Genomic DNA, 26,338 nt, shown 5'->3' with positions numbered 1-26,338 from the left:
CATGATTTATCATTTTTTCAAGAGAACAGTTGTCACCATAGTAACTCATTAAATCAGAATCTCCTAGGTTACCAAACATATAAGATTTTTCTCCTCCCCCCCCCCCAATATACATTAGGAGCAGTCATATTAGGAGGATAAGAATATTTAACGTGTAATCATTTAGGTTTCAAAAAAATTGCCTGAAAATGTAACTAAAAATATATGCTACCCCTTCATCCCAGTTCAGTTCCAAGGATGCTTTTAAAAAGTGTCCAAGTAGGATGAGTTATGCCAGATGGTAGTAGAGGATTAACTGTTGAAAGCAACCTAATGATATGACCATGATACATGCCTATTCAACTTTTCTATGGTTTCTGTTATAATTTGGGGCAAGTGCAGAAGCCTGCTTACATACACAGACCTCCTTAGGTGAACTGGCTGCTTATGCTTAAAATAGGGAAGCTAGATGATGAATATGCAATACTGCATATTCTATTTTCTCCAGCAGATGGTGCTATGGTCACTTCATTCTTAAAAATGGTGAAACTTATATGAAAGATATTTTATATATTTACCCTGTATTTTTTTTTTACTGTGGGACTTTAACATGTACAAATCAAGATTGGAAATTTAAAGGCATAGGGCATTTGGCAGAAACATTAAAAAGTTTGGGCATTCAAAGGTGACATTACTGAAATCCAACGTTTTTAAAATTGTTGCTTTACAGCAGTTAAATACAAGGTTTTCAAACAACTTTCAAGCCTTAGATGATAGATGGGATAGACTTCTATTTGTTTTTGAAGAAAAGTTCCATTATATTTCAGCTGCCAAATCAGTAGGGAAAGGCAAATGAATTGTTTCTGCACGTCTTCAATAAACATTATCCCCACTTACCAAAAGCAGATCAACATCCTCAGACTGATAGCATGAGAGAGGAGGATGAATAAATTAGGAAAAGCAAATATTCTAAAGCCTTCTGCTTCCAATGCAAGAAGGCATTGTTTCACAATAATGCACAGTAGAATTGGCTATCAAGCTAGTTACGTACTCTAATATAATCTCATTAAACATTATTTAAATTCCTATGTTTAGGACATAAAGTCCTGGTTAGCTTCTTCCTTTTCCCCTTAGAGATGAAGATTAATCTAAGAGTATCACACCCATGTTTTTGCTTTCCTAATCATGACTCCATCTGCGACTCATCCTCAATGACATCATTGTTGCAAAATATCTTGCCAATCAGATGACCTCTTGGAAAGTATTATTAATTTAGATGTTCCTAGAAATAAAACATTTGATGGAGATGTTTTCTAAAGGTCAGCTGCACAAGCAATTCAGCTTATCCTATTCCTTCAAGAAGAGATAGTTGGGTTTTATCCAAATGGAAACTACAAAGGGGATGCATAAATGCATCAGGCTGGTAGTTTTAACACAGAACTATTTAAAATAATTGTCAATTTGATTTAGAAAGAGCAGTATCCTCAGAATTACCTAGCATTTCTTATCAGATTTGTTTTTCAAATAGTCCTACTTTTATGGATTACACGGAAAATTAACCTCCTATATTCTTTCATAGTACATAATGAAAGATACGAGTTTAATGCACAAGGATACTGTAGATGTTGCAGAAATAAAGATACACTTCTTCAGGTTATTACTTTTTGTTTCAATTAAAACGTAAAGTATTGTTTTCATATGATGTCAAAGCATAGCTTTAAAATGCTATATACAGTAATAAAAGAAAGTATGAAATCACAGAGAATAGCAACCTTTTAAAAATACAATTGAAAAAAAACCCTGGCTATAGTAGTAGCACTCACAAATCAAAATTATATAAAAGTATCATCATTTGAACATAAAATCCAAATTCAGACTAGTGCATTGTTTTGATTTTTGTCAAAATACAATTCTTGTAAAATTCATTTCTGTCTTATCTGCACCAAGCCTTATTGAATTCAAGGAGAAAAATCCTAATTAAGTTTACAAGGAATGAAAGCTTTGGTTTGTTCCCTGATTCAGAATATTATAAATGGTTGCCTCACTCCTAGGAAAAAGTTGAAATTTTATATAAAATGGGCAGCTCTTGAGAACAGGAGGAGCAAACAGCGAAATAACAATGTTACAAAATATTAAATACTGTGTTTGAAAACAATATTTTTATGAATTTAATTCATGTATTGCATATGATTTTAAGTTGCCTCTATCTAAGTGGCAGGTATCGCTTATATCATGTCCTCTCCCACACACACTTCTAATAAAAATACGTAAAAATATCCAACCAAAATGTCCCTGCCTTCAAACTGTCACTATGGTAAAAAGTAAGGTAAAGGTAAAGGTTTCCTTAGCACATATGTGCTAGTCGTTCCTGACACTAGGGGGAGGTGGTCATCTCTGTTTCAAAGCCATAGAGCCAGTGCTGTCCAAAGATGTCTCTGTGGTCATGTGGCTGGCATGACTAAATGCTGAAGGCGCACAGAGCGCTGTTACCTTCCCACCAAAGTGGTCCCTATTTTTCTTCTTGCATTTTTACATGCTTTTCAAACTGCTAGATTGGCAGAACCTGGGATAAGTAACAGAAGCTCACTCCGTTACACGGCGCTAGGGATTGAAACCATTGAACTGCCGACTTTTCTGGTCGACAAGCTCAGCGTCTTAGCCATTGAGCTACCGCGTACACCTACATAATTTTGAGGTTGATTAAACGGGTAATAAAGACAAATAGCTGAATAATGTATATATAATCAGTTATTTTGTGGAAACTATTCCCTGTCTGACAAATGGATTGAAATAAATCAACTCTATTAAAAGTTTTTTCTTTCAAAAACCATGGCACTGTTGTTTTCAAGTAACTTCCTTAACTTTTCAAATAATTAAGTATAATATTAGACCTTTATAGCAATTTCTGGTTGAAGGAAGGATAAATCTGGGCAGGACTCAGACTGTTGCTAGTATTCATTCTGCCATGAATTTATCTGGAGCAACACTTCCAAATCTCATCCCATTGAATCTACAGGAGAATTGCTTTCCATTCCTATAGTGCATTATTAAGAATATTGCCAAACCATCCTGCAAACTGCTTGAAAATAATTTTAATTTAATAATCCCCAGCCACACCTAACAAGTGCTGTCAAACTATATTTGGGTTGCAAATCCCAGAATCCTCAGCTGTTGGCATGTTGGCTGGAAATACCAGTAAGTACAATGTCAACTTATGTCTGGAGAGTGACAATTGGCAAAAGACTTAATACATCAATCTATTCATTGTTGAACTAAATCTAGCTGAAAACCCTTTCAGTTTAAGAACAAGAGCCCTGAATAATATTCTTGAGCAAATAATTTCCTACCATTTAGGTTAATCTAAAGCCCATTGGAATCTTTGTATCTTTGAAGGAAAAGGAAGAAAATAATGCATTACCACAGATGGCATTGTGTTCTTGCTTCCCGGTGGAATCAGCACTCGGAGGTCTGGTTTACGATTGTTCAATCCCAAATTCATGGGTGGTGGTGATTTTGCTTGCATATTCTTGTTCAAGTTGCCAGGTGAGACCAGCAGACCTGGGGAGTTCCTAGGGTTGCCATACCCATTCCCTGTTCATGTTGCAAAGAAATGCAAACAAATACAAGTTTAACAATGGATTCCTAGGTAGGTAGATTGAAATATCCTCAGGGAATATTGTTCTTCTTTTCAGTAAGATCAATATGTGTGTACCAATTGTTCTAAAGACCCACACTAGTATTCCCCAAGTTGGCTAAGATTTTTTGGGCAGTTACGTATGGAAGGTGCCTAGAAAAGGAATGTGGTGTCTGATGAACCAGTGGGATGGAATCGTTTCCTTAAAATAATAAAAGTAGCAAAATAGAAGATAATTGGTCATGATAGTTGCTACAATAACCTCTCTTCATCATCCTAAGTGACATGTATTGCATGAATTGCAATATTTTAAAATAAACTCGCAAAGGTAATTAACACACCATTACAGAAGTGTATGTTAATTTTTAATTGCTATTTTATCTATGTTATGCTAGTATTTTATCTCTTTGTATTTTTATTTCACGTTTTGCTGGTCATTGTTTGAATAAACAGTATTTCATTTCATTATTTCATTTTGTTTCATTTCACTTCATGTGGTATGTACAGGTAAGCATCCTAGCTGAGTAGTAGCAGAAGACAACAATTGTTTGGACTGAAATTTTGGAATGTAGAACAACGGGTCTGCATATTCATTTTCAAATTTGTATTTTGATAATCATCTGACTAAGCCATACAAAAGCTGTGAGCTACCTTTTGATTGTTTGGAGCCACATATATTCACACTCTGAAGTGGGTGGTATGATATGTAAACTGAGTACAACTATATCATGCACATGGGCAGATTAAAAAACATTCTGGTTTTGCTGAGTGGTGAGGACTATTGTGAGAGTTTCAGAACTAAATTACAGATAGTCCTTGATTTACAAACTTTTATTTAGTGACCGTTTGAAATTACAAAGCACTGAAAAAAGTGACTTAAATCATTTTCAAACTTACAACTGTAGCAGCATTCCCATGGTGGTTATGTGAATCAAAATTTGGATTCTTGGAAACTGGCATGTATCTATGATAGTCATAGTGTCCTGGATCACTTTTTGTGACCTGCAGACAAGCTAAGTCAAAGGGGAAGTCAGATTCTCTTAACAACTATGTTCCTAACTTAACCACTGCAATGATTCCCTTAACTGTGGCAAGAAAGGTCATAAAATGGGATAAACTCACTGAACTGTCTTGCTTAGCAACAGAAATTTTGGGTGCAATTGTGATCATAAGTTGAGGAGTACCTGTATGCTATTTTTCATTAAAGCATTCATTCCTCCAATTTTCAGTCATTTTGGTAATAGGGAAACAAAAGAAAAAGTCTAAGGTTGCACACCTTTCTAGAATCTCTTGTTGCCTATACCTGCTTCATGGGAAGCATCCAAATAAGAACAAAAGCAATTGCAATTAAAATACAAAGTTATAAGTTGCTTACTATGTTCTATAACAATTAAAATAATACAGTGTTTTAACCAAATCAACTTTCAAATAGATTCCAATCCTTTTCCCCTGCCTCCAGTTTACTCTTCTCCCTCCAATCACTGGTCCATTTTCAGTATTCAACGTAATGGGGTTGTCTTGGTTTCTGCAAATCCGTGAACTTTTTTATACTTCCAAAACTTGGATTTTCTTTACCTGTCACTATCTACCCCTAATTCTTAGACGGTGGAACTCTGGCTACATCGATGTAAGGACTTGGAAAAGGAGCTATGATTGTATGTGTTCTTTATAAAGCAAAAGATTTTTAAATTAAAAGATTTTTAATACACACATATTATCATTATGTGTATATACACATCTACACATAATACCCTGATATTAAAAATCAGGATATATATATATATCCACACACATATAAAAAGATAAAGGTTCCCCTGCACATATATACTAGTTGTTCCTGACTTTAGGGTGCGGTGCTCATCTTTGTTTCAAAGCCAAATAGCTAGCGCTGGCCGAAGACATCTCCATGGTCATGTGGCCAGCATGACTAAACACTGAAGGCGCACAGAACCTTTCCACCAAAGGTAGTCCCTATTTTTCTACTTGCATTTTTTACGTGCTTTTGAACTGCTAGGTTGGCAGAAGCTGGGACAAGTAATGGAGCTCACTCAGTTATGCGGTGCTAGGAATTGGAACCACCGAACTGCTGACCTTTCTCATCAACAAGCTCAGCGCTTTAGCCACTGAGCCACCGCGTCCCTAATATATATTAGGGTGAGGCACAGTTTGTCCTTCATATACTATGTCTCAAAAAAGATCTATTGTTCTTGTATCTCTCTATACTCCACAGACAAATTGAATTATGTGTCTATATATGTGAATGAAGGATATGCAGGAAAACCGACATCTCAGTCCAAATCACCTGAGCTATGAAGTTCACTCTCAGAATCTGACCTGTACCACAAGTCTGCTGTTCAGATAAATAAGAAACAGAAGAGTTAAAAAAAGAATGGGATGGTAATATAAACAATAGGACTCCTCGACATTGCTCTTTTAATATTTTAGGTTCCTAACAGAAAGTCTGGTGACCTTGAGGAAAAATCTGAGCCACCTGAGTCGAGAGGTTGATTGGATTCTGTATGCTCTCTTGTACAGTATTGAATATTTAACTGGATATTACCAAATGCTTGTTACACAGAAGAAAGAAACCAACGTCAGATGATATTGCTGGGGAGGTGGTGGGGGGAGGGAAATAGAACAAGAAAGAACAAAGCAAACCATGATAAAAGGGGCTGCTTTATGGACAAATGCAATAGAATTCTGCTTAGCTTGACTCACTTTATTCCCCCACTTTAGGCTTTTTTGTTTTGAAACAAAAGAAAGTGCAGCAAGGCTATAATTTCCAGAAAAGAAAGAAGAAGGAGAAAACAAACCGGAGGAGGACTCAGAAGCCTCTGAAATGCTTCATCCTCAATCCCTTCCTCCCCTTTCGGAGCCCAATCCTGAATGCTGAGTTCAGCAGGAGTTGGTTCTGATTTTGAACACACCCCTTCATGTCATCTCTGTACTTGTAGCTTTACATCCTGACATACAGGCATCTTCACATTGTGCTAATTTGGTGCTTTCAGAAGCAGTGCTGCTTCCCATTTGAAACTGCAATAATCACAATGATAATGCTGGCACAGCACTGCAATTAAGCAGCCTTTCTCAGCACCAGAAGGAGGAGGAGGAGGAGGAGGAGGAGGAGGAGGAGGAGGAGGAGGAGGAAGAGGAAACATGGGAGGAACTAAACTTATTTAACAGGGCAGTGGTTTTTCAATTTGTTTACTTGAGAGCATTTCATTCTCTTGCAGTGTCAGTAATCAAAAAGGGCAACTGCTATACTAACATCACAATAAGTCCCTGGAACTCTTAGAAGTAAAATCCCATTTTGAAGGCCACTGAAATAATGGCATTTAGAGGCATGCCTTAAATGTCCCATCCCAATAGTATTACTGAAAATGTATATAAAAAGTGGCACCATAGCATGAAATCACCAACTTATGAGGAAATACTTCACTTATTCACACACTCAGTGGTATACACAAAACGTGTAAATAACTATAATGCGAAACACAATAGCATAGATTTATTTTTAATTTTCTAATAATCAGCTATTTCATTTTCTTACGCTACAATAGGAAGCAACTAAATTCATCAGAACAGGACTTATTTCTGAATACGGTAAAATAATTAAGATTGCACTACTGTTAATACTTCTAGAGTTTCACAGAACATAATTCCTGTGTCCGTGGACATTAAACTGTAACAAGAATATTTAGGATTTTTTTTAAGATAAAGGAGGTCCAGGGCTCCCATACATTCTACCTTTATATAACACATATTGTACATAATACATAAAGTAACATGTCTATTAACATTTGCAATGGATTGCTTGTTCTGATATACGAAATTAAAACTGTTTTATTATATTATATCATATAATATGCTTGTGAGGAAAGTAAGATATAAATCTAATCAATAAGTTCAAAAAAGTGACAATCAATTGTTCAGTATATTGTTCAGTACAGGATATTTTTTTTATACGCAAATACAAATTCTTTTTTATATGCCTGCAAATATACAATTTATCTTGTATTAAAAATGTTTGTCTGTATAATCTAACAGTCTCATTTCTATGTGTTTTTTTTAAGAAAATGAATTAAAGGGTATGATGGAGAGATACTTGTTTTCCCTTAAAACCCACCAATATATTAAATTAGGTAAAGGCAAAGGTTCCCTTTGCACATACTGTATGTTCTAGTTGTTCCCGACTCTAGGAGGCGGTGCTCATCTCGGTTTCAAAGCCGAAGAGCCAGCGCTGTCTGAAGGCGTCTCTGTGGTCATGTGGCCAGCATGACTAAACGCCAAAGGTGCACGGAACACTGTTATCTTCCCACCAAAGGTGGGCCCTTATTTTCTACTTGCATTTTTTACATGTTTTCGAACTGCTAGGTTGACAGAAGCTGGGACAAGTAACAGAGCTCACTCCGTTACGTGGTGCTAGGGATTCAAACCACTGAACTGCCGACCTTTCTGATTGACAAGCTCAGCATTTTAGTCACTGAGCCACCGCATCTCTTATATTAAATTAAAGCAGTTCATATAATACAGCTTTCCACTGGTAATGCCTTCCAATCATTTTAGACTGTGCCACTTACAGATACCAGTCATGTAATTCTTTATGTATTTATCCACGATCGTAAAATATTTTGAAACGTGATGATATTTCCTGCATATATATTTTTAGAGCATCAAATTATTTTAAAGAGCGATTGCAATCTTCTCTTTACCAATGGATTTCTGCTGTTCTTGGCACATTATGCCAGCTGGCAATTTGGAGCCATATAATGACTGTTTCTCCTTCCAGCCACCAAATCGTTACGCATTTGGCAGAGGATGGATCCTGGAATGTAAGACTGTAGACCCAAAACCAATGATATATAAACCCATCATTTGAAAATCCATGATGAATACATGCATGTGGCCTGTAGCAGAAGGGAATCTGCATTTAATCTGGATGCTTAAACCGCATCCTCTGTTAAAGGCTCTGGCTGAGGCACCTTAAAAGTTAAATGCCCTGAAAGTTCGGAGGCAAAGGAAAAACCCAGCAGCAACAAAATCGACTCAGCCCTTCTAATATAGAGATTAAACCTTTCTTTAGCCTGTCCTTTAAAATTACACTTTGCCTGGACGGTTATCAATTTAAATGCAACTGTGTGCACAATGCTATGTCCCACAAGCCACTAGAAAGAGGGAAAATTATATGCCATGTACTGATGGATTTCCTGATTATAAATTAGGAGAAAATAAGGACCAGATGAAATGGAGAACTAGTTTGCTTTATATTTTATTTGATTAAAAGCCATGTATTTGTTGAAATAGAATACATTCAATGTTATGGATATAACTTGCAGTGCATACCTGTAATAACAATGCCGCTGCTAATGGAGAAGTAAAAGTTTGAGAGGGACATACACTTCTCAGACAAGAGGCTCTAAAACACCAGCAATCACTGGGAATTTTTTTTTCACAGACCATTACAAGAACTTACTTTTTGTGTTATTGATTTTATTGAGTAAATGATGTTTAAAAACAAGAAGCAACTCTATTTCTTCCTAAGTGTTGTATTGGAGCAAGTAGCCACTTTTTCATCCAATGTCCTAGGAGTCCTTTGTAGAAACCAATAACACTGATAAGGAGAAATGAAATGGAATGTGTCTAACACCTCCCCCCACCCCCCACTCAATAAATGCTCCTGCCTATCTTATTTGGAGAACAGATGAAGGGTTTTAAAATGAGATTTTGCTAAGTAAGGGAACAATACAAATACAGACACCTGACCTATTTCCTGAGATATGAAGCTCTGAGGTTGGAAGCCTAAGTAATAATGTACAAAAGAAAAGTTATGGGCTGTATTTATATAAAATACAGTTGCATGAGCATACACACACTTCCTTATGGAAGAGAGTTCTTAAGGTTAAATAATTCAAAGAGTGTTTAAAGGTACATGATATATTTTAGCCTTAAAAAGAAAAGGCCATGGACATATATGATAGCAGTCTTCCTCATAGGCACGGATGTTGGATGTTACCCAAAGAGGGTCTGGATTTATTCTCTACAGCAGTTAAGGGTAAGACAAGAAGCAATGGATAAAAGCTTGACTCAGAGATCAACACTTTAAATACGGACAAATTTCCAGATTGTGACAGCTATTTAGCATGGAGCAGTCTACATGTGTTTCATAGATGCTCCATCAGGGGAGGTTTTCAAGGAATGATTGGACAGCCATTTGTTGTGGATGGTATGAGAATTCCTGCATTGGCAGGGGCTTGGACTAGTTGACCTCCAACCTGCCATACAAGGATGGTCTCTCTTAAAATGTTGCCACGTAGTACATCCATGTTCAGGATTCTGGAGAATCTAACTTATCCCTTTTCCCTATCTCAGCTCCCTCTCAATCCTTATTAAGTCAACATTCCAAAACAATGTGCTATTTGTAGTTTAAAAAAAATCCTTTAAGTATTTTTTTTCTTCAAGACGGCTTTGCAAATCTTGGGATTCCCCAAAGCTCTTGAGAACTGTCTTTTGTGTTTGGGTAGTGCTGTTTTGTTTTGTATTTTAATTTAACCTACACCACTTCTAGGTTTAACATAATAATGAACAGAAAGAGTGAGCCACCGTATCAAACCAACCAGAAACATAAAAGGCAACTGCATGCATATCATTGTGAATTCCTAGGAGAACAACCAGTATCAAATGTTAGATGCTTATTGTTTTTGACACAATGTTCTTTTATTTATTTATTTTTAAAAAACCAGAATAAAATATAACAATGTTTTGAATTACAAAGTAAAACAGCAACTACAACCTAGGCTGGGGCAATCCAGAAAACCATGCAATTCCTTCATCTTTAATGCAACTTGCTACTAAACTAACTAAAGCTTTCTACTATGTATTACATCTTTAAGTCTATTGAAGTACATTAACTTGGCTGAGTGGAAATTGCAGAGGAAGGCCCAAGTGGAAGCATACTCTTCCAGAAAAAGAAAAAAAAAATCTTTAAAAAGTCATTTCTGATCCCCGCATTATTGCACTAATGGCCTTTCAATGCTACGTTTCTGGGAGCAGACTAAGCCAGATATGGCATAAAAGATATATTGATGGACTAAAAATAATTTTTGAGGGACTTGCATTCAATCACAACCTTTGCATTATTGAGTAATTCTAAAGGATGTATTTGTAGGTTAAGTTTTCTACAGTCCTTTATGAGAAGAGAATCAGGAATGGGTTAGATCCATTTTGCTGAGGAAAAATTACCTCAGATCTCTATCTTCTATTACAAATACTTTTGGTATTTTTTATTTAACATGGCTGTTACTGTCCTGCTATGAGCTTTGATGTTGGGACATCTTCAGTCATAGAACAACAGCTAAACAGAACTTTGGGGGAAAAAATATAGATATGACTATGCAAATGATCATCTATAAGTAGGATTCTCAAGACATCACACAAAGGCATTTAAATTGCATAGCTAAAGCATAATCATCGTCAATTAACCTCATCTGTAACATTTGAAGAATAGATATGGTAAATTTGCCCTTGGAAACAGATGCTAGCCGAGATTGGACATCATGAATTTGTCATGGTTTCAGAGATGCAAGCAACGACTCTCTGATGTTACTTTTATGGCTTGTGGAAATTATGAACAGAACATTAAAAAAAAATGTGGCTGAAGATTTACAAAATGTTTATTGAAATAGTTTGGCTTGTAACAAATGCTGGGCAGGCATGTAATCAGTCAGCTGACCTGGGTTGAGTCCACCCACCTCTCCACATGATCTGCCCCTACTTTGATGTGGCATTCTATATTTAATTCATTTCACCATGTTTTGGTGGTTTTCTTTCCCAAATGAAATGAGTGACACTGTTCTGGTTTTATAAGGATTAGCATTCAGTAAATGAAAATGTTAGTCATTTTCTGAGTGGCAATCCTTGTGCATAGAATCATTTAAATATACAAGAATGTTGCCCAAATAGCAATAGCACTTGGACTTTTATACTTTAAGCTTTACAGCCCTCTCTAAGCAATTTACAGAGCCAGAATATTGTTCCCAACAATCTAGGTTCTCATTTTACTGACCTCAGAAGGATGGAAGGCTGAGTTAACCTTGAGCTGGTGAGAATCGAACTGGTGGCAGTCGGCAGTCAACAGACAAAGCCTACAATATTCTAACCACTGTGCCACCACAGCACTATATCTGATTTTCAAATACGTATAAAGGAACAAGGAGCATATCTAATATTACTTTTAAGTATTAGATATAACTATTCAGTGTATCTAGGCTATGCGAATTATACTGGACCTACTTTTTATTTATCCATGTCATTAACCTATCTGTACAATGACAGGGAAATGCTGGTGTGAAAACATCAGCTTATTTGGTAACAGAACAGAGCAGGACTTTGTAGAGACTGCTAATATTAGAAGCATTCAAAAGCAAATATATTCATATCTTAATTGCACAATCAGGATTCTGTCATTTTTAGGTTTTTTTATTCCTAGAATGGATGTTGCATGCAGTCAACATTAACTCTGTAATCCCTTCACATAGATCATGAAATTTATATTTGATAGTTTTTTTTAATAGTTTCTGAATTGGAGAAATGTATTGCTGTGGTGCAAGAAAACCTGTTATTTCCTCTATATTGAGCACAAATTGTATTGATTTATTTGTTCCACTCAGCAAAATGATTTTTAAACCATATCTATCATATTATCTTTCTTATCCTTGGCTCCTCATTTCTCTTAACCAGTCAACTCAGTAATTACATTTAATTAATTAAACAAGGTACTTAGAAATATTAGATTCTGATGTCAAGTTTTGATTTTTGTTTAATGGCTACAGTTTTAAACATCTTGAGTATCAAGGTCAAGAGATTAAATGCTGGTATTCTACTATAAGGGATGCAGTATTGCATGGTTAAGCTTTTCTGTTAAGTATAAGCCAATCGAAACATAGTGCAGGTAGTTCTCAACTTACAATAGTTCATTTAGTGACTGTTCAAAGTTACAACTGAAAAAAGTGACATAAATGTTTTTCACAGTTCCGACTATTGTAACATCCCTATAATTTCTGTGCCAATGAATAAGATTAATTAGTATTAGTGAAATGTGAAAAAAGGAAAAAAATCTGACTGGAATAAAAAGAGACATTACAATATTGGTGGACATTTAGTTAGTAACGGAGGGAAATGAGCGGTATAAAATTATGAATTGTGTGAAGCTAAACTTACTTTTTTTCCATTGGGGCTCTCTACATGGGCACTTGCACTATAGAATTGAGTTACCACACTGTTTTTTTCAACTGAATCACCAATTTATTTCCAAAGTGGTTGTGGTACAGTTCAAATCGTAAAATTTCTGTTTTGCAATTGCTAATGTTGGAACTTTGCAGAAATTCTAGCTTCACCCACCTTCACAGTTGTAGTAGATTTTGCAGGTCACTTAAGATAAACCTATTTAATTCTTCTAGTCAGTTTCACTATCTCTGTAAAAAGCAGCCCAGCTTGATTTCTCTGCTTATTTAAGCAGTGTGAAGACTCAACTCTTTCCTCACCTTGTTTTGCAGCCTCTGGGACCAACAGAGCCATTATTCTAACCTCCTCCCACACAGAAGCCTCATACTGCAATTTATAACCAGTTACAGCTGCTAAGAAAATCATGCTATTATCACAGTTCTCAAAGGGATTTAAAAAAATATTTAAAAAGGAAAGATGCCTGGTCAACATTTTATAAAATGATAAAATAAAAATGTACTCATAACATATACAAAAAACACGGGGAGAGATTTTAGCTGTTTAATTTTTTTGCCTTATGTTAGGGAATGGGGCACTGAAGGAATGTTTTTTGCAATTTTCTGTTGGCCAGCTAGAGGGAACACTGATTGCCTAATTGTGTCTCTTAAATATTTTCAATATTTTGAGGTTCATAGGATATGTAGGCAACATCAGAAGAAGTTGAAGCGATACTAATGACAGATAAAGTAATCCTTCATTAAGCCATACCATAGAGACACCACAACTGAGGTGGCTTCAAAGGAGATCAGTTCATAAAAGATAAAGAAAGCATGCATGCAGAGAGAGAAAGAGAGATAGAGAGTACCACCAGCAGCAAAGGGACATGAATATCAGGCTCATAATGTGCTCATGATTTATTGTGAACTTCCACTGGTATCTAGCTGCTCATGGTAGAGTCATCGTTGGACTAGATGTAAAGTTCCCTTATGTTGTTGCATTATGAAGCATAATATTAGGATATACTGATATTCCACACTGGAATATCAGTATAGCCTAATGTTATGCTTCATAACAAAAGATACAGATAGTTATTTTATAGAAATATGTAAACTATTCATTTATTTTTAGTTGTGGCTTTATAAATCAATTGTTTCTCTAATATAAAGCCTTGTTTTTTCTCCCTTTTAAAATAGAAAGCCAGGATCAGACATGGTCACAAAACTGCTGAATTTCTATCTATTTTAATCTGTAAGTTTTAACAAGCACCAAAAGGAAGGCTGCTTACAAGACATATGACACTTAGAAGCCAACTCGTTATTTTTTAAGGTAGCACATGTTTTAACTTTTAGCTTATTTTTAAATTAACTGTATTAAATACTGTTTGGAGATTTTAAAATAAAACTGGACTCCTCACTCCAAAGAGTTCAAACTCATGGCTTGTTTTACATTCTGAAGCTAACACTTTGTTCTGTTCCAAATCCAGAAGTTTCAACTATTTCTTTCAATATTCGAGGGTGTGTTGAAATCCAGATGTTTTCTGATTTGCAATACTTCCTAATACTTTTTCTCAGAATAAAAGGACAGATTGTCACATGCAAAATGAATGCATACCACAGTCACTTCAACAATAGCATGGGGAAAGAACTGATTGCACCAACTGAAAAGTTATTATTTGAGTGTGGGTTTCCTATAAGAATGTACTTAATTGCTTGTTATTTAAGAAGAGAAAAGTCAATCATTCTTTTTTTCTTCTTCCTCCCAAAAATCACCTTGGAAAGACTATGACTCATTTAAAAGAACAGATTCTCATTACTGGCTCTGTGATTTAGTCTTTCAATCCATCATTGTATAAAGATAAATATTGAGACATTGTAAATTAGAGAGGATAAGACTGGGAACATTTTTAAAGAAAAGAATGGCAAACAAAGTAGGAACCATAGAAAAAGGCACATTTTCCCAAAGCAGGAGTTAATCTTCCTTAAAGGTTTATAAAAACTCACATTTGCAGGCAATAAAATATTATTCTGTTGTTTATCATGTTCACATGAATGCTCAAACTAAATAATCCATTTAAAGAAAATGTAACATACCAAACATTTCAACAGTCAGCTTACTAAGGACTTATTCATAACTGTATATACACACACATTTCAACATGGTTTTACTTATAGGTGTATCATTTTCACATATCAATTCAACAAACATGTGAATATATGTAACATGGGGGGGGGGAGGATCTGATAAGATTTGCAGAAGTAGTTGGCTAGGCAACACCAAACTTTGCTTTGTATAATGTGTTGGCTTTGGCACCATGCAATCATAGCAGATTTCTTCTAAGCATGAGGCTGAGTGGGTGTTGCATCTCCTTAATAAGAAAATATGTTTATATGATCCTCCATAATAAAAAGTAATGTGTCCAAACTTTGGACTATCCTTCTGTTATTTAATGGGATACTTCACTATTTGCAACAACATATCTATGTCAATTGCTTCTGGTGTAGCCAGTAAACTTTATGAATACATAAGAACTTATTTTGTATTGTGCGTTATATGTGACTGGAGCTAAAGAAGTGTTAATTGGCAGCAAAAAGATATTAAGTCACCTATGGTGTTTTTTTTAAGTGGGAGTTTGTTTTGATTGGCCACTGCCAATGTAAAGAGATGTACATTCCATTGATATTTATGAGTTTGGGCTGCCTGTATTATTTTAGGATTTGTTCAAAGGCTTACTACTGATTGCTTCATACTCTGCTTGTTTGGGATAGGCTTATTTGGGCATGTTGCCTTCTTTTTCTTTGCAAATTTTTCCTTTGGCTGTATTATTTTGAAAGCATGCCCAGAGTTCCTTTGACCAAGAGACCCATAAATTATAAATAGCTATTACCTACATTTCTATTTAGTTTGAAAGGCTAGAAGAATATATAATAAATTAACATGCAGCCCATGTGTGACCAAAAGCAGCAGAACAAATGGTGTAATATAAGCATGATATAATCTTGCAAAAAACCTCAAAATTCAAATTGGCCAAATTTGACAATCATTGTCACAATGAACTGCACATTCCAAAAGACTTCAAGTCTTTCTGTCCATTGACACATTTCAGATGATGTTGCAATGGAAGGACATTTCCTTATCTGGTAACAGAAATGTCTTTCATGTAGCAATGCTTGCTTTCATCAGAAGCTGTTATCCTTTCCCCTTTTAAATTTGGGTTTTAAACTCTGTAGTCTCCACTTCTGTAACACCGGAAAACATGTATCTCCTTTACAGTAACATATTTTAAACCCTGCTTTTAAGTATAGCAACATGCCTTGTTCTTAGCCAAAACATGACTTTGTCCAACGATGCCTTAATGCTGATTGGCAGCAGCTTTTCAAGAATAAAGACAAGTGACATTGTGAATGCTACTTGAAGTTCCCAGGAAACTGAACCTGGGATTCTCTGCATAAAGTACAGGTAAAGCTTTCCCTCGCACATATGTACTAGTTGTTCCCGAATCTACGGTGCGGTGCTCATCTCTGTTTCAAAGCCGAAGAGTCAGCACTGCCTGAAGACATTTTCATGGTCATGTGGCCAACATAACTAAACACCAAAGGCACATGCAACACTGTGACCTTCCCACCAAGGTGGTTCCTATTTTTCTACTTGCATTTTTACATATTTTCGAACTGCTAGGTTGCAAGAAGCTGGGACAAGTAACGGGAGCTCACTCCATAATGCAGCACTAGGGATTCAAACAGTTGAACTGCCGACCTTTCTAATCAACAAGCTGAGTGTCTTAGTCACTGAGCCACCACGCTCCTTGATTCTTTGCATGCGAAGTATTTAGTTCTGCCATTGAATGTAACTTTTCATAATACTGTAGAAACAGCATTGTGTACCACTGGCATGAAATATAATTACTGTGGGGTTTGTTTGTTTTTTTGCTTTTAGGAAAACCCAAACCCAAAACATGACAGCTGTAGTCAGCCTCTTCATTACATATAGTTGACATGTTTACTTGGTAGCTTTAATTTTGAGATGTGTGACACAAGAATTTTAAAAGGATGATTTGAAGAGTAACATAAAAAATAAAAATTAAAGTGTAAATAATGAATTCAGCTTCCATTTAATTTCATTCCCTGTAGTTACCTTGATGTAAGATGAGTGGCCTATACATTTTATAAATAAATAAATAATTTGGTGTAGTGGTTAAGGCATTGGCTAAAAACTGAGAGACTGTGAGTTCTAGTCCCACAAAGCCAGCTGGCCAGACAAACACTCTCTCTGTCTCTTAGCCCTAGGAAGAAGGCTATGGCAAACCACTTCTGAAATCTTGCCAAGAAAATTGAAGGGACTTGTCCAGGAGTCAAGACTAATTTAAAGGCAAACATGCAAACATAATTGGGAAAAGGTGGATTATGCCAGCTGTAAGGGAGACAATCTTGCAGTAAAACATTATACCAATCTTCTGGTAGCCAATTATTTTTTTCTTGCCAAAAGCTTTTTGAAACAACAGCAAAAATAGATATAGAATGCCTGACTAAAATATAGTAAAACATGGCTGGCACAGGGTAGACAAATTGTAGAGGGTCAATGTTTATACTATCTGTTGATAAATATGATGTCACACACACACAACCAAATTGGAAATTGCAATCCTATTGAATAGGAAATTGCAATCCTATTCATTGGCAGTTGGCAGGTAGCCCCACTGTTATCAACATCTTTTCCAATATTATCCTCCCCAAACTGCTTTACAAGCCCAATTCTCAGATGTAGAAAATACAACAGATCAAGTTTCCAAGCAGGTATAAAATAGTTATTTGGAAACTTACAATAAAGTTCCCTGCATTTATTTTAAAAAGCCATAAGAGGGAAAATGAATGAAATGTATAGATAAATAATATTCAGCATTCTGAAAATATTCATATGGTATTTTAATATTTTTTTCTGACTTCCAATACTAATGTTTGCTATTATTGTGATTACAATCTGAATTCAAAACATACTGCAAACCTATATGCTTCTTACTTTATTGCCATATTTAAAAATATATTTACTTTCAATGTTTGATCCTTTAAAAAACCAGGCCTGCATCTTCTACAGGTTAGATGCCTAATATATTTTTCTGCGTGCAAGAATGAAGGATGTAACTGTAAGACTGTTTGGCTCAAGGGCATATTGGCTTAAGGTCAAGAGTATCTTATTCTTTCCCTTCATACACGCTTTTGGTTTAAAAGAAAGTTGCCAAACCCATGGCTATATTTATAACTTAGCAACTCCACACTAAATAGGAAGTTCTCTTTCATTCTGTTGGCAACTCTGACTATCACGTGGCATAAGTAATCCAATTGGAGAGTACCTTTGAACAAATTTAGTCTAGCAAATCCAAGATAGCCTTGGTTTTAGTTAAAAATACCTCTTCTGGTATTTAATTGTGTGGGATAATAAAAAGCAGTCAGTATTCCCAAGTTCTATTTATGCCTTGGTTAGGCACTCAAAGATGGATGATTTTAGAATTATTATTCAAAATGATCCAAACTGGCCAATAAGACATGTATGCAGTGGTGGATTAAGGCTCACTGGCATGCAAAGCACTGACAAATCTTGGTGCCCCCTCCTTTGTATATACGTTACAACTTTTCATTGGTTTTTGTTCTTTCTTTCTCAACTTTGTGGTGTCCCCTTGGGCCTGGTGCCCTAAGCACATGCTTAGTCTGCTTAATGGTTAATACACCACTGCATGTATGTATCTGACCTAAGAAGATTTCCTTCCCCTCTTATTTCCACGTTCTTGCTATATGGTAATCTGTTAAAGTAATGAAGAAATTGATGGCTTCACAATTAGCAAATAAGTATGTTCACTTTATAATTACTATAGCAAATCTCCAAATCTCCAAAATCTCCAATTTCTGGTTCTTTGTTGTAAGCAGACTATTTTTAGATGCAACAGGAAAATGCAAGTGCATTAAAATTCTAATTTAACAAAGAATGTGTATGCTCTCAACTTCAACAGCAGTATCATCGTATTAGTCTCGAACATGGCAGCAGGAAAAGACACATGGGCCTCTGTTCCTCATGAAAAAGTGGTAAACAAAGAACTTTTGATATTTAAGAGAGAGAAAGAAGATTCTCCAAAATAGAAGTACTGTTAAATTATGGCACTGTGGCAGACATCTCAACCTTATAATGACCTCTCATCTTGTTCTGCCCTACAGCAAAACTCTTATTACTCCATATTTAAGACAGAAGGAATGCACATCCGCAGTGAGGTCTAAATTCAAATTTGTCACCAAAAGGAACCAGAGTTCTGTACACAATTATATTTTTATTTACCAATACTCATCTATAGCAATTTTTTAAAAAATCTTTTATTATACTTCCAAGCAATATATTACTATATATATATATATATATATAAAAAGAAAGCAGCCACATTTTCTAACAATTTAATCAAGTTTCTTTCTGACAAAATAAATGATATTTGTGGGAGCTCTGCATTTAAGAAGCACTCATTTCATAGGCATTAAAATTGTTCTAAAACTATGCGTGGGTGGTGGAATGATTTAAGAAGCCAGAAGAGGGCACTCATTAGTAGTCAATTTCCATTCAAAATCTTACAATGGAAACAAAGTCAGGAATCTTGAATAGATATTCCCAAAATGAAACAGGATTGGAGTAACTGGAATTACAGAATCAAGATAAGTAACATTTTCCATGTTTTATAACAGTGGGATGCACTAATAAGGAAAATTGTAAATTGCTGTAATCTACATGTTATGGCCACAGAAACAAACCTATTTTAAAGCAGCTTGCTAAAGTCTATAAACTATAACTAATTTTACTTCGTCAAGCCCAAAATAACAGTCACAGTACTTAAGATTTTCCTGTAAAAAAGTCAAATGTGGGAGCAATTATATCAGTAGACAGAGAAAATTTTCTTTCACTTGAATGAGAGTCTGAATCTTGGTAATAAACTAAAACATTTTTAAAACATATTTTAGTCAGTGATATTGTGACAAATCACTGCTAAAACCCTTTTTCTTGGTAGGAAGGGAAAGTGAGAAACATTTGGAACTGTTTGTATATGAAAAATGGCACTAAAAAAAATTAGTGGTAATAACCCTGTTGCCTGAAAATAAACCCTCCCTGAAAATATTGCAACACAGCAGCAGGCACAGTGATCACGCTCGCCGCCTCCTGCACCTCAAAAATAATAAGAGCTCTTTGAAAATAAATCCAAGCACTTATTTCAGGGGTCAAAATAAAATAAAACCTATTTTCAGGGAAACATGGTATGTAGTTTAGATCAGGGGTGGGTTTCAACCGGTTCACGGCGGTCCCCGCGAACTGGTTGGTCGGCGAACCCGGAAGTAACTTCCAGGAACGGCGAAGGGCCCACCTGCCCGCCCTCGCTCCTTACCGGTCTTTGAAGGCTTCTGCGCTTCCACGCAGGCACATGGCACATACAGCGCCTGCACGATTCTCCGCGAGCAGCTGGAGCATCGCGCAGGTGCTAAGATGCATGCGTGAACTGCGCGCGTGCATGAGGCCGCCGCCGGCTCCGTTCCAACCGAACCGATTGGAACGGGATAAGCAACCCACCACTGGTTTAGATATACCTTTCTTTGTTTAGGCAGATGACTTATATATATATATATATATATATATATATATATATATATATGTATGTATGTATGTATGTATGTATGTATGTATGTATGTATGTATGTATGTATGTATGTATGTATATATATATATATATATATATATATATATATATATATATATATATATTTATGTGTTATGTGTGCACCCTTTGTTCTCTAAGGTTATATTTTTATTAAGAAACATTTATTTATATTAAATACTGTTTTTGAACATTTGACTTAGGTTGCCAGAAAACCAAGATAGGATAAAAGTGTAAAGTAAAACCATAATGCCCTTGTATAAAGTGGAAAGCAAACAATCCACTTGTTAAAAATTTCTGAAGCATTTTCTGGAATAACACCAAAAACCTCTACACACTGACATAAATACTTGCATGTGACAATTTCCAAGAAAAGTTTTGAATCAGCTCTTTCATTTATCTGTTGAATATCCTTATAAGAATCTGCATAACTATGCATAAAAATATTTCCTTTAAAAAAAGACTGCTTAAATATAAGGAAATTGGGAAATCTCAGCATTGAGAAGGTGTTTGTTGATAGGATTTTCAAGGAATAACCTAATTCTGGTATTAATAACATTATATAGAGTTATTTTAGGACTGGCCTCATGCTAACTCTCTGTTGTGGACTCTGTAACCATTTTAATAAGGTACATAAAACATCCTTCTGTTTACCTGCACTGGTGCCTGCACCGGTTGTGAGGTCCCCACCCATCAGGCCACCTAGGAGAGGACAAATAAAATAGTCAAACTGAGAGAGGAGCTGAAGAAACCACAAAGGTCAAGCAGCAATTACAGTTTATTCCTTAAAGTAATGTGAGCCCTAGAGGAGTTTGCACCACCAGAATTTTCATAAAGATCAGGCTGTTTAAACCACCCAGACTCCCGTCTATGTACAAAATTATCTTATTCCTCCTTCAAAGCATAAGCATTATTTAGTGGCTTCAGTGAGTAGTTGTTCATACATTATTGACTGAATTTATAATGGACAAACTAATATAATACATTGTCAACTAATGAACTATTGTAATGATTATAAACTTATGTGATTACAATGTATACAGCCATTAATATTTCACAGATTTTTCCTATCCCCTTTTCCACCTTTGTGACCTTCAAATGTGTTAGAAAGACTTGTCCCTTCCACCCTGATTGGAAATTCTGAGAACTTCAGAAACATGGGTAAGTGGTTGGAGGAAAAGTAGCTTAATTTCTACTTAGAAGGAATTTGTCACCTCAGCCACTGTGTTAAGTTAACACAGCCTTTGGCCAGTAAAGTTATTTAGATTCTCTTGAATTTTGATGCCACGTGGGCAAGCCTTCTTTGGTTTGGCACCAACCTACCGTCAGGGCCATGTTCATCTATTAGAATCAGCTTGTCCTATTCAATCTTTCGGGGAAAGCACCAGTTAATTCCCTACTTTGGGGAGTTGAGGGGAGATGAAGTGCAGGAGACACCTCCCACTGGAACCTAGATGGGAGTTCCTCCACAGGACATTTGGGACTGTTTTGGGATTGGAACATTTGCGACTTTTGTGTGTTGTTAGGTTTCAGGCTTTATATAATGTTAATTGGACCACAAATGTTTTAATGATTTCTGCTTTCTGCAAAGCTGTCAAGAGTTCTGTGGGATTGAGGTGGGATATAAATGTAACACATAAATAAATACAGCCTTGAGATATGTGCCTCAGTGTATAATAATAAAGCACATTATTTCAGAAGCTGCATTTGATCACTTGACTCCAGATTCAAATGATCTATAGTATCTTTAGTTCTGTTTCCAATTTCCTTCCCTAGCTTTTAATATTATTATAAAAAAGTAGGTAATTTGCATTTTATGACTAGAGTAAAAATTTACAACCTCATTTTCTAAGACAGTTTTAACTGAGATTTAATAAAAGATAAAATGGATTAAGATCAGAAAATCAGAAGATGTGGCCTACTAGGACGTTTTCTGCTACGTTCCTCCTGAACATGTATGCTTTTCAACTGACCTTGCATAATAGTGTCCTGGAGATTAAATCCACTAATTTTTATGTTTCAAATATAGTCTTCTTATGTTACCTACTTCTGGTTTCTACAGTATTTAGAATCTTTAAAACATATTTTATTTAGTTGTAAATACTAAGGCTGGATAACCTTCGGAAAGCCCAGCATTTTAGGATAAGGGGCTATTATCGCTTTAATGAGAGAGAAGAGTTAGAATCTTATAATAATTCTGCCAAAATGACTCTGGGTATGGATTGTGAGGTCAATCTTTCCACAACTGGAAAACCCATGCCAGGATACATCTTAGCCCCCAATGAAATCCACATACACATACGTTCAGAGAATAAACATATGCCACACAAAGCAATCGTACTTTACAAAAATGATTAGAAGCTATGTGTCTACCAAGAATCTGGTGCTGCTATACATATATTAGGCTTACTCAATTTTTGAAAAAGCTGGACAAGAATCCATGGTAGATTCATTTTTCAAAAAATGTGTGACTTTCATATTGGCAAGTAATCAATAGACTTTTGAAGAACCCTGACATACTCTTGCTTTGCAAGTAACAATCTGTAGATATAGAAATGTTGCGTTTGAAGCAAAGAGGTAGAACTGGGCAAAACTTACCTGTGTTACCTGCACTTGGTGGTCTATGTGTCACCCCAGGAGACATGCTATTCCGCTGTAAGGAAGGGTGGGCCAGAGGCAAAAGGTTGGGGTTACCCAATGAACTAACTGGGTTGCTGTATACCAAGCTGTTGTGGTTGGACACTGGGATAGAAACTGGCATCTCAAAGTTAGGTGGTTGAACAGCCTATAGTAACAATAATAAAAAAGGGAAACAAAAGACAAGAATAATATAGAGGTACAAGATATTCATACAATATATTATTTTATACTTAGTTCAAATGTTTTATAAATTCTGGTTAGAAAAAAGCAGAAAGGAGTCACTAGCAAAAATTTATCCCTCGCAATGGATGAATTTTAAAATTGGTAATGAATATGTCTTCTCTATCCTGTCTTGCTACAATGTCCACATTTCCTTGTATTAAAGGGTGCCTGATTGGATGTTTTCTGCTCCACCTATTTTTCACAACCCTTGTTTCATTCAGGTTTCTTCCACTCATTGAAATCAATATTATTTAGTAGTTGCGTTCTAATACGATGTCATAGATAAAAAGAGATTATAGATATATGATTATGAATTGTAAATTATTCAGGGAAAAGCAAACTGGCTGAATATTGGTTTCTTCACAAAATTGATAATCTGGGTTTTTAGGAATATATCAGTACTAGGACCAATAGTGTTTATCTTATAAACTGAAATAAATAGATGTGACTTGGTAGCTGATTCCCTGAATGGATTTCTGTTTACACAGTGCTCTTATTCTTGGAATTCATCGAGAGAAGAATCTGATTTTCACCTATTCTTCATCTCTTTCATTAATTCCCATTCTTCCTTTTCCTAAAAAAAAAAAGGCTTAAAAAGTTACAGAGTTTGCCAAAAGTTTAGGAGAGGTGGTCTGCAGAGAATGTGTGTGTCAAAAAGTCAATTTGACAGGCACAACTGTGTGGCTGAAGCCCTCCTCTGACTTTTTCATCCCTTCCCACTACAAATCACCCTAGTTAGGGTGTCGCACAGGAGGAGGGATATTACTTCTTACCTCTTGACCTTTCTGGGTCAAAAGCCTTTCTGCAAACATTAAAAAACAATAACACCTGACTGGAACCATTGCTTCTGTGCAATGCCAGCTTATGCAAATGTTTGCAATTTGTCATTATTAATGATGAATGAAATTAAAAATCATTTGGTAAATCAGAACACTTAATCAGACGACATGTTATTATATTTGGATTTTGAATATTTCTTAATATAGGGATAAGCAACCCTACTGAAACAATTACTATGAAATATATTGTGCAGCCTGCAATCCAGTAGCATGATGAAATTGTGGGATGAGATTGACCTCTGGCATACCTTCTAGTTATTTAACTTTTAAATAAAAGAGCCATTCTGAAAAGCCCCTAAAATTATAATTTCTTTAGTAATATTTCATAGCATTCTTTAGATTCTTTTGGCCTTTAGTTGTTTAATAATATTCGTTCACAATTAACTCCTTACTTTCTTCTGTGCTACTTAGTATAAAGTAACTAAATGGAAATGAACATCAACAAAGAAAGAAGAAAATCAATGAAGAGACTTAATACTCCCAGCCTTTGTGATGCTATTTTTTCAGCCTTTACATTACCCCATACAAGATTAGGAGCAGAGCAAGGACTTTTCAAATAAAATATATTTACAATATATTATCAGCCTCTAAAAAAAGTAAATTGCTGAAAATTCTCCAGAGTTTGTGAAATCTAAGATAACAAAAATTAGAAATTCTTAGGAACAACAACAATGCAAACCACTTACTGATAATGCTTTAATCACAGAGAATAATTTCTCATGAATTGTTTCCACATGTATTTTATAGAAACTAGCTTAACAATTTCTTTTAATCAGGTGCTACAAGATCAGCTGTCAATGGAGGTGATAGGTAGTTGACCCTAGGTCAATAGTATCTTTTCAATTGAAGGCACTCCAATTACAATCTAAGACATTAAACAAAATCCTATTATGTTCCATCTCTATTTTAAAAAACAACACTATTACACTACAGTATTTGATCTGGAACAAAGCCTAAGGAAAGCATCATGTGGAAATTACTTGACACCATCTCTTCATGCAGCAGCTATAATTTTTTGAATTTGCTTGCAACTTCTTGACTTCTGGTAATGTCATGTAAACTATCAAACTGAATATGTTAGCTCCAACTTACAGTACATGCTAACATGATAGTATTAGGGAAAATAACTGCTTCTATAAGCATATACCATGATACATTGATAGTAAGTTAAAAAAGCCACTCACAGGAACCTGTGATCACATGGCACTTTCCGTTCTTTAGTACATATGAAGAATCCGTTATGCTTTCAGCTGACGAATGCATTTTTGCAAGTTGTAGTACAATACAGAAAATAGGCATTCATAGTAACTAGTTGAAGATATGGCTTTTACTCTACTGTATATATCTCCTTTTTGTAATAAAAACCACACAGTTCTTGAACAGTATACTTTCATGATCAGGATAATACTAAGCAGTAACTCTGAGTCTTATTCACCAGAAATTATTTTCATTTCAGTTTTACGGATTGATTTTACTATTATTTGCCTATTTTAAAGAATTATATACTTTATATTGATCATTATTGATATTGTATTTTATTATTGAGCTGCACATTTATACTCCGGAATGTTACATCCTAATTTTGGAACAGAGAGATAAGTTCTTATTGAGTGCTGGATCTTTTTTGAAAATTACAAAAAGCAAGTTAGATTAAAAAAAAACAAAACATCTATAGGATTTTTACTCTAATTGGTACTTAGTTGAACTCTTGTGCATTTGCAAAAAAAACAAAACTGCTTCAATATTTTTGAATTTGTATTAAAACTAATTATTGTATTTTATGAGTTTTAAAGTTTTGTAACCCCTCTGTGAAAATAAAATACAAACTTGTAAAGAGTATTACATAGAGAGGAAAGTGAAAACATTGCATACAAAAAGTCATAAACCTGTTAAAAACCATCTATAATTTTGAAGGTAAGTTTGAGACAGTTTAAGGGCCCTGCACATTCTTTGCTCTAGCTCTTTTTAGAATGTCTGAAGATAATCTAAATATATTGAGCATCACTGTTGTGTGGCAAAGGGAGTTGTTTAAAAGCCTATCTTGACTTTTCTTTAGCCCAAATTGAAAAACAAATTTTAAAAACACTTTTGCGCTCTTGATGTATGTCTTCTTGAGGATGTTTTTCAACACAT

The 26,338-nt window shown here is 35.3% G+C and overlaps 1 protein-coding gene across 4 annotated transcripts in view; it reads right to left on the bottom strand.

Moving 5' to 3' along the window:
* Positions 1-26,338, bottom strand: part of MEF2C (myocyte enhancer factor 2C) — a 150,937-nt gene that overhangs the window by 8,257 nt on the left and 116,342 nt on the right. For all 4 annotated transcript variants that reach the window (XM_032213051.1, XM_032213050.1, XM_032213048.1 and 1 more), the window contains 3 exons: positions 23,103-23,289; positions 21,159-21,206; positions 3,398-3,570 (listed from right to left, as the gene is read on the bottom strand). In XM_032213051.1, the coding sequence (XP_032068942.1) occupies positions 3,398-3,570; positions 21,159-21,206; positions 23,103-23,289 (408 nt within the window). The remainder of the gene's footprint in view (positions 1-3,397; positions 3,571-21,158; positions 21,207-23,102; positions 23,290-26,338) is intronic.

Source organism: Thamnophis elegans, chromosome 3, assembly GCF_009769535.1.
Source record: "Thamnophis elegans isolate rThaEle1 chromosome 3, rThaEle1.pri, whole genome shotgun sequence".
NCBI classification, from domain to species: domain Eukaryota; kingdom Metazoa; phylum Chordata; class Lepidosauria; order Squamata; family Colubridae; genus Thamnophis; species Thamnophis elegans.
The sequence above is the reverse complement of the archived record's forward strand: the minus strand, read 5'-3'. Positions and strand labels throughout refer to the sequence as shown.